Source organism: Triticum aestivum, chromosome 1B (genome assembly GCF_018294505.1).
Source record: "Triticum aestivum cultivar Chinese Spring chromosome 1B, IWGSC CS RefSeq v2.1, whole genome shotgun sequence".
Classification (NCBI taxonomy): Eukaryota; Viridiplantae; Streptophyta; class Magnoliopsida; order Poales; family Poaceae; genus Triticum; species Triticum aestivum.
In genome coordinates, this window is record NC_057795.1 from 2356661 (window position 1) to 2373158 (window position 16498).

Below are 16498 nucleotides of genomic sequence, written 5' to 3' on the forward strand. Positions count from 1 at the left end.
TGTTTTTCTTTTCTTTCCTCGACCGTTTTTTTAGGGCCCAAAATATCCAGAAAGGGTGTTGGGGGAGGAAGAGGAGATCACGGTCGGCAGCTCTGCGTCCATTCATCCAGGTTTGGTAACCTCTCCCCCCCCCCCCCCCTCTGCCCTTCTCGATCTGCTCTCTTTCTCTCTGGGCTACATCTGGATATATTACATCAGGTCATTAAAAGTCAGATTGCCCTGAACAGATTATGTGGTTTCGAAAGTGCACATTTTTTCTGGTTTATAATTCTCTGCAATAAAAGTACTCAACGACAAATGATCATGTGCATCTATTTTCTGAGAATGAAATACGTATCTCTCTGGATAGGTGCCTATGAACAGATGGGACCAGTTGATTTATGTATTAAAAGGGTAACTACAATGTCAAGAGACCTTCACAATTGTTGGGTAGAAACATTCGTTTGTTACTCGTGGCTGTGATGTATGCATATGTGTATTTTGATGGCCGTTATTTGCTTGCTCCATCCGTTCTATGTTATAAATCGATTGTATCGGCTGCTGCAGCGATAATGGATTTTATTCTATCAACCCTTGTGATTAACTGACATCTGAACAATGGCATAAATGCCATCATCCAGTCAGGATTTACTTACAACACTAACAGTGGAAGCATTATCTTTGTTCAGTTATGTACCTAAGAAAGCTCATGTAGGAATCTGATTTGGATATGTAGGTGCAGTCTCACGCAAAGGAACAGAGAAGATAATTTGATGTCAATGACTCATGGATGGAAATTAAAACACAAGCGAAAATTATTTACTCTTTTACTTAGTATAAGTTATTGATTGAGATGTCATTTCATCCTGCTATTCTAAATTTATACCATTATGTTCTTAGCAAAAAAATAGATTATTTGGTTCTTAGCTTGCTTAAACCCGGGGTGCTTTATCTTGCTCATACATTTTAAATGATTTTGTGCAGGCCGAGATAATAACGATGCCCAATCCGGATTTGGACGCCTCATCTCTGAACATTAGAAACACTGAGCAGTCAATGTAAGCTTGCCCATGCTGCTTCCGCACGACGTTATATCTCTGGTCGTTTGTGCTTCCATAGCTCTAGACATGAACTTCCTGATATGGTAATAAACTCACGGTGGAGAACCCTCTCATATTTATTAAACTTGCTTGCTTGCGCAGGTTACTTGCTATAAATTTCGATATAGGATATTCTTGAGATTGAGATGTAATTTTAGGATCTGTGTGAAGCCCCCTGAGGTAAATACTGAGCGCAGTTTAGCTTTATTTGCGGTTATATATGCCTGTGAGCTGCAGAAATTATCTTGTCCTGTAAATTGTTTCTTTGCCATGCTAATTACTTTATCATTCAATTCTTGAGGGTACGCAGCTTTTATTTCACCCCTAGATTCAATCAGTCATCCATTGGCATTTCAGTTGTGTGAAACAGTTTTCATGCACCTATATGTTTTTCAACATCTCAACATATAGAAGAGACCTGATGGGAACTATCCATGTGCCTCCACATGCTTTGTATTGCATAATTTCATTAGCTTCTATAGATGGTCTCGTGCATAAAACACTACCGCACCAACACCTGAGTAATTGTATTGGTTTCTCCTCAAGTACCATAATGCAATCTTGTCTTCGATTGTAAACCCTGGTTTGGTATTTTTAGTTGCACGTTTCAGTGAGAGAAAGAAAAAATAGTGTCAAAGTAGAATGCACATCATTGTGGCATGGTAGACTCTGTCGTACGACAAAATTTGGTCAGATGGTCCTTTTAGGTTCTCTCATATTTTCTATAGATAGTTGAGTTCTCAGGTACAAATATAATTTCAGTAATCCGATGATTTTGGTCAATCCCAGATTTAATTGTTGACATAGCATTGGACATTTAGTTCAGTTAAAAATATCAAGCCAAGTGGCTTCCTTTATTTATGTCCAAATTAAAAATCATATGCAAATAGACTTGTGCAAGAAATAATTTTTAAATTTGTTTTTGTCCATTCTCTCAGCTCACAATGATTTCACTCCTTTTTAGGACTCCAATAGGATTTGCATATACAAATGATAACATACATTTATATTGAACTCATCGCTGCTCTGAACTCATATCTAAACGGATCACAAATACTAGACTGAATGGACTGTTGCAGAATTAACAGAAAACCAGGTACCACCATCACCCTACTAGCGTGCCTGAATCATTCATCATGTTGCACTTTAGAGTCTTCATGGTCTTCTGCTTTAAAATCACCTCTTCCACTCGTTTTCCTGACAAAAACTATTGATTTCTCAAAAGTCTTGTTGTTTCTCTTCCAACCTTTGTACTTCAGAAACCTATGAATTGTATTGATTGCCAGCCCTTGTCCCCTCATCTGTTACTGCTTTCATGCTAACTAGATAACACTGTTTGAACCAGCAAAACAAGATTATTTTTTTGTTCAGATTGTAGAACATTACTGGGAGGTTCTAAGAAAAGAGTGATATTTGCAAAACCATGCTTTTATTTAGCTTAATATTTTTGGACTGATCTAATCTTTATTTTTTCAGGTTGCCAAAGAGGCTTCTGACATGGTACTAGCTGACGACAATTTCAGTACCATAGTTACCGCAGTTGGTGAAGGAAGATCTATTTACAATAACATGAAAGCTTTCATAAGGTTTGTGCACTGAGAGCCTTTTTCTCACTTCTCATTGACAGTTTTGTGGTTGCTTGCGTATTTGTGCTTGTTCTATATGGCTTGCTAAAAATGATGTTCCTGAATCGAGCATGATTGCGTGATTGTGTCTGCTTTCATACTTCACATCCAGCTGGTGGAAAACCTTCTATTCCTTGAGTATTCTGAAGGCCCTTGCTTCACTGCTGCAGATATATACATGATTTCCTCAAACATTGGTGAAGTTGCTTCACTCTTCCTTACCTCTGCTTTGAGTATTCCTGAGGGGTTGATACCTGTTCAATTTATATGGGTAAATCTCGTCACCGATGGCCCCTCTGCAACTGCTTTGGGTTTCAATCCGCCTGACAAGGACATCATGAAGAAACCACCAAGGAGGAGCGATGACTCATTGATTACTCCTTGGATTTTGTTCTGTTACCTGGTAAATGATCACCACATATCTGTTTGATCTGTTTTAGGCATCTCTGCCTTTCTTCTCGAGATTATAATTCTCACCAATCACATAACTTGCAGGTCATTGGCCTTTACATGGGGTTACAACCGTTTGGTCATCTGGTACACCCACGGATCTTTCATGGGCATTGATCTCACTGGAGATGGCCACACTTGTCAGTTATCACAGCCCTCGAACTGCGGCCAGTGCTCTAGCTGGGACAACTTCATAGCTGCGCCCTTCATTGCTCGTGCTAAAACTTTCACCTTCGATGACAACCCCTGCGACCACTTCCAGGTCCGCAAAGTGAAGGCAATGACGCTCTCACTGTCCATGCTCGTGGCGATCGAGATGTTCAACTCGCTCAACGTCCTCTCAGGGGACACGAGCCTGCTAAGGATGCCTTCGTGGGTCAACCCGTGGCTGCTCCTGGCCATGTCGGTGTCATTCGGGCTGCACTTCCTCATCCTCTATGTGCCGTTCCTCGCGCAGGTGTTTGGCATCGTGCCACTCAGCCTTAAAGAGTGGCTCCTGGTGCTCCTTGTCGCGCTCCCGGTCAGGGCACGAGGATCTGTTCACCGCCGTGGATAGGCCGCTCCAGTTTGCGTAGACTACCACCGTCCTGGAGGTACACCACCTGCCAGCAACATGCTAGATCTCGCTTGGCCTTTTCTTTCTCTTGATCTGTTTGTTTCTGAGCTTTGCATTCTATGGGATTTGGACTCACATCTCGCAGGCACCAGAAGGCGGCCGGAAGGAGGCAAGCGGCAACCTCACCGCTGACGCCCGCGGCGACGACCGGATCCTGGCCGTCCCCTCCACTTCCCGTCAGATCCGCCAAGGTCCAGAGGACGACGGCGACCATCTCCGGTAGCCGGTAGGTCCCATTTGAGCGAGGAGGGCTGGGGGCTGGAGGGATGGAGAAGCTCTCATCGGCGGCAACTTCGTGGAGGGGCAGTGTGTACGACGCCTATGACCACGCCTGCAACATCTGTCTTGAGGCCTTCTGTGACAGTGAGTCTTGCACGGTAGATACCTTTGTCTTGCGGATATAATGGTGATTGGCGATGGAAATCTTTCGATTTAGTGGTAGACGTGTCTGAAGTTGAATCTGTTCTGTTTTTTTTTTTTTTGAATTGTCACAGGTTACAAGCTGCAAGCATGATTTGCATCTCCAGTGCATCCTTGAGTGGTGAGGACCATGCTTTCTTGCCTTTGCAATTTGACCAAAAGTTCTGTAACCATTCGACAAGGTGAGATCTCCTATTCTCCCCGTACTGTTTTCTCTTTTGGCTGATGTGATTTTACTCTGTTTGTGGGAGTGGGAGTGGTGTTACTTTGCAACCATGAATAGTGAAGTACATGGCTTCATGTCTTGGATAGTTTTCACTTTAGATTTAGATGGCATTGGTTGTGTGCGATAATGTTGTCGCTTGGTGGTTTTGATAGGATAGTGCCTCATCCTATAGGACATGCTTAGACCATCTGAATATTTTTTTGCGGACAACACACTTGCACCATGATTTATAAGATTTTCTATCTCACATGTTGGCCTGAGGGATTCACTATCTTCAGTGAGGCCAATCATTTTGTCTAAATGGTGGTGTTACATCAAAATTTACATGTACTGCATCACATTATAGTGTCTTTTTTAGCCTTGTAGGTATATTAGATAAGTATATCTAAGAAATGGTCGATGTTTTATGATGATTGGTTCGTGTTGTGGAGCTACTGCGAATGATCATACGAACCAAGTCAACCATAATTTTTTTTGTTCTGGTTTGGATACTAAAGGTTGTTTGTATATGAAAAGAAAATATGCTTCCAGGAATGTATACACCAACTACAGTCCTCCACACAAAAACATGTTGCCATGATTCCATTCAACCAAATTCTAAATGATAAAATATTATATAGGTATTTAAATTCAAAATCTTGTTGGTAGCTTACCAAGCTGACCGCTTGATTAAATTCGAGTGGAACAAAGTTTGCATCATTTCGTGCCGATTTTATTTAATCAACAGTGTTCATAATTTCATCTGTCATATGTTTGTTTGCTACTTCCATGCCTTGCTCCGGTAATTAGCAAGACTGCTCCTAATTTGACACTTTTTAGAATAGATACAGCTGCTTCGAATTATGAGGAATCTTTAGTTAATGTTAAAGAAACTAAGTAAAAATTTAGGATGATGTTAATTCCTATGTTTTTGTAGGATATTGGCTCACTAAATTACTTACCTTGAATATACTAATAAATATAACATGTTTGTAGTTGTTAGTAATTAATTTCACCCATGTAATAATCCATTTTCCAAAGGCTAAATGTTTTATCTTTCATACTGTTGGTGTGTGACAGCTTCAGACGGCATGGGCGAGCTTTCATTTATTCATGGATCTAGCACAAATGTTTGAGGTTGTTCTGCTCTTGGGGTTTCTAGCTTCTTATGTAGATAGGTCGTATTATGGCCCTTTGGAGTTTAGGTGCGGGTATGTATGTATTATGTATGTATATATTTTTGGATCACGTGCTCTATTTTGGCATTGTTGATTGCTTATGAGGGTGCTGCTTTCCAGGTAATTAGATACCTGCAGCAATTGTATGGGTTTGTCGTTGTAGATTACAACTACACCACCATGATGACCTATCGAGAACTTGCTCGCTCTGCGGTTATTCTTGCCGCGTCCGTCTGCTGCTGCCGCTGGCTGCTGCGCCGCTGCTGGTTGCCTTGCCTGCAGCTGCTCAGCTGTTCTGCTAGGCGCTGCTACTGTTGCCCCTGTTTTTTCAGTTTAGTCATGTAACACCCATGTGCTGGTATATTTCATTCCCTTGTGAAATTAATCGTTTATGTGTATGAAAGTTTTTAGAATATCACAAAAATGTTCAGTTTTAGTGTCCAGTTCACTGCCAATTCTCTTCCTGCTTTTGTCGTGACCATGCAAATCAATTATCTTGTGGATTGACTATGCCTTGCTTACCTTGCATTGGGTTTATTTTGCTATTTGTGATATAGTAAACTCATCTATCATGGATGGTTACTTTGATTTTTTAGATGTAAACAGTTTCTCAAACCTTCCTACTAACTTGACTATTACCTGCTTAATTACTACGTTTGGACCGGCACCTTCGCACCAAGGCGCACAACCGGCTCACCGCAAGTACACCTACGCCGCCGCTTCCCCGGGGGGCTGCAAGGTGAAGTGGACGGCCGAGGAGAAGCCGCACGGGGCTGGGCTCTCAAGTGGGAGGCGGAGCTTGCCTCCCCCCAATGACGTCAGCTTTGATCACAAGTGGAAGTTGGAGCCCAAGTCCAAGCCCGGTGCCGCCAACAAGGCCAAGACCAAGCTCGAGGAAGCCAACGAGGATGACAGGAATAAGCCGGCGATGAAGTGCACGCACATCGAGGAGGTCCTCGCCGGTTGCGACGCCATCCACAAGGTACTCAGTACAAAAGATGAACTTCTTTGAGGGGTTTCCAGTAGATTTCCGACTGGTTATAGTAGTTTAAAGACTGTAGTGGAATTTCAATATAATGCCAAGTCAACTAACTCAAAGTTTGCATATTGCCAAGTTAATTTACTCCATTCTTAAATGAGTACTGCTAAGTTCCACAGATGCATGAGTAGATTTAAGAGAAAGATTGCAGTAGCTTAAAATGGAACTTCACTTCACTGTTTTGTAATATTCAGTAGCTTAAATATTGCAGTAGATTTTGACTTGGTGCAGTACAGAAACTTGCCTTGTTAGATTGTTAACTTGCTTTTATATTTTCTTGATTGTGTTAATTTTTTGGAGTATTGTATCTCATGCTTAGTGTTGCACCAAGATTCAGTATCTTGAACTACTCCAGTATTGCTTGAACTACTCCAGGAGATCATCTTAATTCTGTAAATTCTATGGAGTAGTTTCAGTAGTTTTACAGCAACAGTACTCTTGCCTGCATATCCTTTCGTAAAACAATTATTTTATCCTTAACTTTCCTCTACAGGATGATGACTATCTAATGGTGATTCCCTATTCCCACATTTTTTGCCCTCATGTTGCAAGCTCTAAAGCTGCCCCTGTAATTTACCATCACAAGACATGTCTGGGCAGCAAGTCTCCTGTGACGATTACTCTTAATTCGTCGTTATAATTGTTTGATGGTTTGCTTGTTCCAACCTCGCTATCTGCCTTTAGATTCCCGTTGTTGTCTTTGTAGTGGAAGGTACCACTTGGTGGTATGTTGCTATTTTCACTTTGTTCTGAACAAGGCATGTATAGATTTCAGATTTTAATTCCTATCTCTTTGTCGTAAAAAGTAATGTATGGTCCTGTGTTTTATCTTAGTCGTATGAAAGCACCGAGCTTGATTCTGTCTTATAACCTGATGTCATCTTCAGTCCCATTATGTTTTGCTTCTAATACAATTGATTGTCTACACATGCTATTCCTGGGCTCTTACCGGCAAATTGTTACATGTTTTGTCTAAACGTTCTGACCGGCACCCTCGCGCCACGGCGTGAACCCGATCTAGTTTTACATGAGCAGAGAGCATCGGATGCCATGCCAGCATTCTCATTCTGGGGTCACAGCGCAGCAAGACATGAATTATGCAAGTAAGGTGGAGGGGTCACTCACGCACATGGACTGCTGTAGCAGCTCATTTTCTACAGCTCTATCATTAGAAGCACCACCACCATCGTCTCCTCCTCCGTTTCTCCAGCTCTACCATTAGCACTAGCACCACCAACTCCTCCGCCACAACAAGAAAACACACCTCTCCTCCTGGTCCAACCCATGGAGGCCGCCATGATCCCCTTGATCAAGAAGAATGATTATCATTATTCTTTCCAGGAGAGCATCTAATGCCGGCTAGTAAATACCATGTCCCAACTAAGTTTAATTTTGGTTTTGTTAAATGGCACTGATATTAGGCCTTACCTTTTGTTTTATATGCATCTTCAAATTATGCACTACATATGTTTATCTTTTTTATAAATTTGTTGAGCTGGCAATACCGTCTTTTAATTAATTTGGTGCTGACTTGGCAAAACATATATTGACCTAGTTATGTTCGTTGATTTGTAAACTAACGCAATAAAAAATACAAGTACCTCATTGTAATCGATGACATATGGGATGAAAAAGCATGGAAACTTATTAAGTGTGCTTTCACTGACAACTGCCTCGGTAGTCGAGTAATGACTACCACCCGCATAGCCAGTATCTCTAATGTATGTTGCTCTTCTGATGATGATATAGTATATTAGATGAAACCACTTCCTGATGATGAACGTATCGTGCCCGTATTTTTTTATTTTCTGTTTTCCTCCACGATACAATCTTCTATGACGTGCTGCATATATATAGGCAAGTAGCCGACCAATGTCTAACGGACTCAAACATCTCCTAAACCTATACATACAGACCAGACCACCGGATACAAATCCTAGCCGGACAGCTAGTCTATACCAACCATCTACTAAACCAAACCGGACTACACTTGGACTCCTAGCCGTAACCGAAACTGGCTACTACTCAACTTACCTAATCTAATCCAACGGACAAAATTATCTAACAATCTCCCCTTAATCTTAACTTGTCATCTTCCTCATGCTCTTTCTCATCTTGACTCGTTGGAGATTCATGGCTTGTTGATCCAAACACCGACACATGATCCGGACTACCAGCCCACACAATCACATCTACGCGTGCAACGTGCAAAGTTGGACACACCATCAATCTTCACGTCGTACAATTTAACTGGTCACTGTCCCACTATACGCCGAGCTTGATTTTCAACTGTCATATCCGTACACTAAGTATGACCCGTCTGGAAACATGCAGTCACCTCCTTGCTCTGCCATGTTGTGCCACCGTCAATGCTTGGCCGCTGCCTTGCACTCGGTCCGCACCATAGTCAATATACTTGCTTGCAGTAGATCCACTCTCCACTGGTCGCACACCTCCTCGGTTTACGATGGCTTCGCCTACCATCGTCCGGCTTCGGCATCACACCAAACCCACACTGGCCATAACCAGGACGCTCCACGAGGACATGGACATGACTCATGGAACACCGTGCACACCACTTCCACTGCAACGAATCATTACCAAGACGAGCACTTGGACACGATAACGACTCACAGACGCAAAGACGACTGATCGTGCAAACAAGCATGACATCTTGACTCATCCTACTCACCCGGATGGCGATTTTGACGAGCTCCATTACCGCACCTCGGCACCACCTCTCCCATCAACGATATCCTTCCACTGTCTTCCCGACGACAACCTGTCGTCTCCCTCCTTGTCGCTCCAACGATCGACGGTCGCTTGTTCCTCCTTGCCGCTGCACCACCTAGCGACTTCGTGGCCCGCCCTTCCTCGTCGCTACACCAACCAACGACTATATCGCCCCGCCCCGAGGCGCTAGTTAGGTCGCCACCCCGGAGCAATCACGACTTCAAATCGACCTAGCTCTGATACCAATTGTTGAAACTTTCCCACAGGATCGATCACATCAGATCACGACGGACACACGCACACGAAAACTTTGTGGCCAAGGGCATGTGTCGTGCCCGTATTTTCTTTATTTTCTGTTTTCCCTTGATTTCTACCTTCGTTGATTTTAGCATCATGAAAAGCTCGGGTATTTCTTTCGTCATCCCTTGCATATTATAGTTCATCATGAAGTTCTAGTAACTTGGTGATGGTGACTAGAGAACTCTATCAATCACTATCTTATCTGGAAGATTAACTCCCACTTGATTCAAGCGATTGTAGTACCCAGACAATCTAAACATATGCTCACTGCTTGAGCTATTCTCCTTCATCTTTTAGCTATAGAACTTGTTGGAGACTTCATATGTCTCAACTCGGGCATTTACTTGAAATATTAACTTTAACTACTAAACATCTCATATGATCCATGACGTTCAAAACGTCTTTGAAGTCTCGATTCTAAGCCATAAAGCATGGTTCACTAAACTATCAAGTAGTCATCATATTAAGCTAGCCAAACGTTCATAACGTTTGCATCTACTCCTGCAATAGGTCTGTCACCTAGCGGTGCATCAAGGACATAATTCTCTAGGAACATACAAAAAAACATAGGAATCTACAACGCGAGCTATTGATCTACAACATAATTTGCAAAATACTATCAGGACTAAGTTCATGATAAATTAAAGTTCAGTTAATCATATTACTTAAGAACTCCCACTTAGATAGACATCTCTCGAGTCATCTAAATGATCACATGATCCAAATCAACTAAACCATCTCCGATCAACACGTGAGATGGAGTAGTTTTAAATGGTGAACATCTCTATGTTGATCATATCTACTATATGATTCACGTTCGACCTTTCGGTCTCCAGTGTTGCGAGGCCATATCAGCATATGCTAGGCTCGTCAAGTTTAAACCTAGTATGTCACACGTGCAAACCTACAATTATTCAGGTCTAAAACTAATCCCGAAGGTAGATGTAGAGGTAGCGTGCCAACCGCGATCACATCGACTTTGGAACCGTTTCCCACGCGCATCGTCACCTCGTCCTTGGCCAGTGCTCGCTTATTCCGTAGTCCCTGTTTTGAGTTGCAAATATTAGCAACAGAACCAGTATCAAATACCCAGGTGCTACTACGAGCTCTAGTTAGGTACACATCAATAACATGTATATCACATATACCTTTGTTCACTTTGCCATCCTTCTTATCCGCCAAATACTTGGGGCAGTTCCGCTTCCAGTGACCAGTCTGCTTGTAGTAGAAACACTCAGTTTCAGGCTTAGGTCCAGACTTGGGTTTCTTCTCTTGAGCAGCAACTTGCTTGCTGTTCTTCTTGAAGTTCCCCTTCTTCTTCCCTTTGCCCTTTTCTTGAAACTAGTGGTCTTGTTAACCATCAACACTTGGATACTATAGTTCATCACGAAGTTCTACTAACTTGGTGATGGTGACTAGAGAATTCTGTCAATCACTATCTTATCTGGAAGATCAACTCCCACTTGATTCAAGCGATTGTAGTACCCAGACAATCTGAGCACATGCTCACTAGTTGAGCGATTCTCCTCCATCTTTTAGCTATAGAACTTGTTGGAGACTTCATATCTCTCAACTCCGGTATTTGCTTGAAATATTAACTTCAACTCCTGGAACATGTCATATGGTCCATGACGTTCAAAATGTCTTTGAAGTCCCGATTCTGAGTTGTTTAAACATGGTGCACTAAACTGTCAAGTAGTCATCATACTGAGCTAGCCAAACGTTCATAACGTCTGCATCTGCTCTTGCAATAGGTCTGTCACCTAGCAGTGCATTAAGGACATAATTCTTCTATGCAGCAATGAGGATAAACCTCATATCACGGATCCAATCTGCATCATTGCTACTAACATCTTTCAACACAATTTTCTCTAGGAACATATCAAAATAAACATATGAAAGCAACAATGCAAGCTATTGATCTACAACATAATTTGCAAAATACTACCACGACTAAGTTCATGATAAATTTAAGTTCAATTAATCATATTACTTAAGAACTCCCACTTAGAAAGACATTCCTCTAATCCTCTAAGTGATCACGTGATCCAAATCAACTAAACCATAACCGATCATCACGTGAAATGGAGTAGCATTCAATGGTGAACATCATTATGTTGATCATATCTACTATATGATTCACGCTCGACCTTTCGGTCTCCGTGTTCCGAGGCCATATCTGCATATGCTAGGCTCGTCAAGTTTAACCCAAGTATTCTGCGTGTGCAAAACTGGCTTGCACCCGTTGTAGATGGACGTAGAGCTTATCACACCCGATCATCACGTGGTGTCTGGGCACGACGAACTTTGGCAACGGTGCATACTCAGGGAGAACACTTCTCGATAATTAGTGAGAGATCATTTTAAAATGCTACCGTCAATCAAAGCAAGATAAGATGCATAAAAGATAAACATCACATGCAATCAATATAAGTGATATGATATGGCCATCATCATCTTGTGCTTGTGATCTCCATCTTCGAAGCACCGTCATGATCACCATCGTCACCGGTGCGACACCTTGATCTCCATCATAGCATCGTTGTCGTCTCGCCAATCTTATGCTTCTACGACTATCGCTACCGCTTAGTGATAAACTAAAGCATTACAGGGCGATTGCATTGCATACAATAAAGCGACAACCATATGGCTCCTGCCAGTTGCCGATAACTCGGTTACAAAACATGATCATCTCATACAATAAAATTTAGCATCATGTCTTGACCATATCACATCACAACACGCCCTGCAAAAACAAGTTAGACGTCCTCTACTTTGTTGTTGCAAGTTTTACGTGGCTGCTACGGGCTTAAGCAAGAACCAATCTCACCTACGCATCAAAACCACAACGATAGTTTGTCAAGTTGGTGTTTTTTTAACCTTCGCAAGGACCGGGCGTAGCCACACTCGGTTCAACTAAAGTTGGAGAAACTGACACCCGCTAGCCACCTATGTGCAAAGCACGGCGGTAGAACCAGTCTCGCGTAAGCGTACGCATAATGTCGGTCCGGGCCGCTTCATCCAACAATACCGCCGAACCAAAGTATGACATGCTGGTAAGAAGTATGACTTATATCGCCCACAACTCACTTGTGGTCTACTCGTGCATATAACATCAAACCATAAAACCTTGGCTCGGATGCCACTATTGGGGAATGTAGTAATTTCAAAAAAAATCCTACGCACACGCAAGATCATGGTGATGCATAGCAACGAGAGGGGAGAGTGTTCGTCCACGTACCCTCGTAGACTATAAGCGGAAGCGTTATGACAACGTGGTTGATGTAGTCGTACGTCTTCACGATCCGACCGATCCAAGCACCGAACATACGGCACCTCCGAGTTCAGCACACGTTCAACTCGATGACGATCCCCGGGCTCCGATCCAGCAAAGCTTCGGGGATGAGTTCCGTCAGCACGACGGCGTGGTGACGATGATGATGTTCTACCGGCGCAGGGCTTCGCCTAAACGCCGCGACGATATGACCGAGGTGGAATATGGTGGAGGGGGGCACCGCACACGGCTAAGGAACGATCCGTAGATCAACTTGTGTGTCCATGGGGTGCCCCCTGCCCCCGTATATAAAGGAGGGAGGGGGAGGCCGGCCGGCCCTTGTTGGGCGCGCCAGGAGGAGGAGTCCTCCTCCTAGTAGGAGTAGGACTCCTCCTTTCCTATTCCTACTAGGAGGGGAAGGAAGGGGGAGAGGAGGGGAAGGAAAGAGGGAGGCGCCGCCCCCCCTCCTAGTCCAATTCGTACCAGAGGGAGAGGGGGCGCGCGGCCTTTCCTGGCCGCCCCTCTCTCTTCCCACCAAGGCCCATGTGGCCCATTAACTCTTCGGGAGGGGTTCCGGTAACCCTCCGGCACTCCGGTTTTCTCCGAAATCACCTGGAACACTTCCGGTGTCCGAATATAGTCGTCCAATATATCAATCTTTATGTCTTGACCATTTCGAGACTCCTCGTCATGTTCGTGATCACATCCGAGACTCCGAACAAACTTCGGTACATCAAAACTTGTAAACTCATAATAAAACTGTCATCGTAACGTTAAGCGTGCGGACCCTACGGGTTCGAGAACTATGTAGACATGACCTAGAACTATTCTCGGTCAAAAACCAATAGCGGAACCTGGATGCCCATATTGGTTCCTACATATTCTACGAAGATCTTTATCGGTCAAGCCGCATAACAACATACGTTGTTCCCTTTGTCATCGGTATGTTACTTGCCCAGATTTGATCGTCGGTATCCAATACCTAGTTCAATCTCATTACCGGCAAGTCTCATTACTCGTTCTGTAACACATCATCTTATAACTAACTCATTAGTTACAATGCTTGCAAGGCTTAGGTGATGAGTATTACCGAGTGGGCCCAGAGATACCTCTCCGACAATCGGAGTGACAAAACCTAATCTCGAATTATGCCAACCCAACATGTACCTTCGGAAACACCTGCAGAGCACCTTTATAATCACCCAGTTACGTTGTGACGTTTGGTAGCACACAAAGTGTTCTTCCGGTAAACGGGAGTTGCACAATCTCATAGTTGCAGGAACTTTGTATAAGTCATGAAGAAAGCAATAGCAACATACTAAACGATCAAGTGCTGGGCTAACGGAATGGGTCATGTCAATCAGATCATTCAACTAATGATGTGATCCCGTTAATCAAATAACAACTCTTTTGTCTATGGTTAGGAAACATAACCATCTTTGATTAACAAGCTAGTCAAGTAGAGGCATACTAGTGACACTCTGTTTGTCTATATATTCACACATGTATTATGTTTCCGGTTAATACAATTCTAGCATGAATAATAAACATTTATCATGATATAAGGAAATAAATAATAACTTTATTATTGCCTCTAGGGCATATTTCCTTCACGAAGTGGATACAATAAGTCACAACGACAAGTCTTTTTTTGTAATTAAGCATGACATCTGCTTCATTTGCTTGAACTTATTTTTTTACTATTCTACTAGCGTATCCCCTGCCATGCAAGAGTTTTTGTATTGGATAAGATAGGTTTCAGTCGTACTATGGAGGTAAAGAAAGTTTACTTGAAGATCGAGCATGGTTATATTTTCCACGCAAAATTATACAATTCAGACGACTACACCTATTTTGGATGCAAAACATGGTGAGCACTATGCAAGACTTATGCATTTGAGCCTGATATGGTTATCACCTTTGATATTCGTCCGAAAGATGATATTGAAGGTAATACCGACATCTGGGTCGATGTGCAGACGCCTCCAGTTATACCATTATGTAAGTTTCTCAACCATATTTATGTCTTTGATATTGTTTATTCAAAAATAGTTGACAACTAATTTGTATTGTCAGCTTATATCGGTGCAAGCAAACTTGTCCAGCGCTTGGTAGACAGGACCATATACTGTGCCGGGGCTGAACTCAACTGTGAGGAGCTCAGTCATTATGTTTCATGGCTTGCGGATCTTGATACTGTCAAGACAAATTTTCTTCCTGCATTTAGAAATATTAGTACTGAAAACGTGCGACTAATAGTGTTCGTAATGAACTACGGTCACATCTATTTAGGAAGGATGATAAGATTTTTATTATTTATCCTCAGTGTATCTTTTTCATACATTATTTTGAAGCTAAACTTCATTGCTAAGTATGTTACCATACGATGTTCTTCAACAGGGACTCCCGATGAATGTTGTGCCTTATGGGATCGAGATTAAAGATACCATGAGTATTTTTAGCTTACGGCTAAGATATCCTATAGATTACTTTAATGCATTCAAGGTTAGCGACGGATGCTTAATAGTGCAAGACTGGACTAAATATGTGATGGGGGAGCGGAGAGAAGTATTAGGGGGCAGCAAACAGATGCGCTACCCACGATTAGGAGACAGGTTCATCTGCATGCTCCAACTTGATCAAGGAGGAAAGCTATACATGTTTTATGTTATTTTACCTAAGAGAGAGCAGCAGGAGTGATTAGCTAACCAGGAATGAGTTTGAAGATGATGATGTGCTACACTATTACTAAGATGATAAAATAGCTAGTGTTGGTGGTAATGACTATGATGATTATTATTAGCTAGTGTTAGTGGTGATTAAATAAATACTGTTGGTGATAATGACTATGATGATGATTAAATAGCTTGTGCTGGCGGATTAGATTCAAGTGGAGGCAACATGTGGTGCACATTGAAAGTACTACTAGTCCAAACTAGATCAAGTTTGGATTAGTAGTATACTTTTGACATGCACCACATATTGCCTCCACTTGAACCTAATCCACCTTCATTTGACACACTGTTATGGTCATAATGATGTAAATCTTATAACTGGTATTGTACCAATATTTGTACGATGGCGCATAAATACAGTAAAAATAAAAAAATAAAAAATTGAATACTAGTAGCGATGGAGAGAAAACACGCTGCCACTAGTTACATTAGCAGTAGCGTGGGAGTGAACAAACCCTACAGCTATTTGTCCTAGCAGTAGCGCGTGCCGGCACGCGTTATTCCTAAGCAATAGCTGTAGCGCCTTATTAGTAGCGCGCCTACCCGCGCTACTAGTGAGCACAAAACCAGCGCTACTGCTAGGGTTTTCCCTATTAGTGCTCGCTCCCTCGACATCTTTAATTTCTACACTGTGCATCTTATGTTACTCCACTAATAATCTTGCATGTCTAATATAAATTCAATAAAAATGCATTACAAGAACATTCATAAAAAACTCAAGAAATCAACATTATGTGCCTTGCTCTCGGTAGTCCAACCACTAATCTGAACATGAGGCCGTATAAAAAAAATCTAATCTTCATTGGCAAGTAAAACTTAATGTTCAAATTCATGAACCCCCTCC

The 16498-nt window shown here is 42.3% G+C and overlaps 1 protein-coding gene and 1 pseudogene across 6 annotated transcripts; both read left to right on the plus strand.

Annotated features, from left to right (window-relative positions):
• Positions 1-3745, plus strand: LOC123102536 (calcium-transporting ATPase 1, endoplasmic reticulum-type-like; annotated as a pseudogene).
• Positions 3746-4038: 293 nt separating this feature from the next.
• LOC123102544 (uncharacterized) lies at positions 4039-7438 on the plus strand. Of its 6 annotated transcripts, XR_006449047.1 has the most exons (5): positions 4067-4133; positions 4265-4372; positions 5476-5606; positions 5694-6555; positions 7106-7438. XR_006449047.1 is itself a non-coding variant. In XM_044523942.1 (4 exons), the coding sequence occupies exons 3-4, from the start codon at positions 6145-6147 to the stop codon at positions 7250-7252; spliced, it is 558 nt and encodes a 185-aa protein (XP_044379877.1). In that variant the 5' UTR covers positions 4039-4133; positions 4265-4372; positions 5476-6144; the 3' UTR covers positions 7253-7438. The 6 variants fall into 6 exon arrangements, 4 of the variants coding, with proteins under 4 accessions (XP_044379877.1, XP_044379868.1, XP_044379892.1 ...); XM_044523942.1 differs by having other exon boundaries at positions 4039-4133; positions 5476-6555; XR_006449046.1 differs by having other exon boundaries at positions 4056-4133; positions 4265-5606.
• The last annotated feature ends 9060 nt before the right edge of the window (positions 7439-16498 follow it).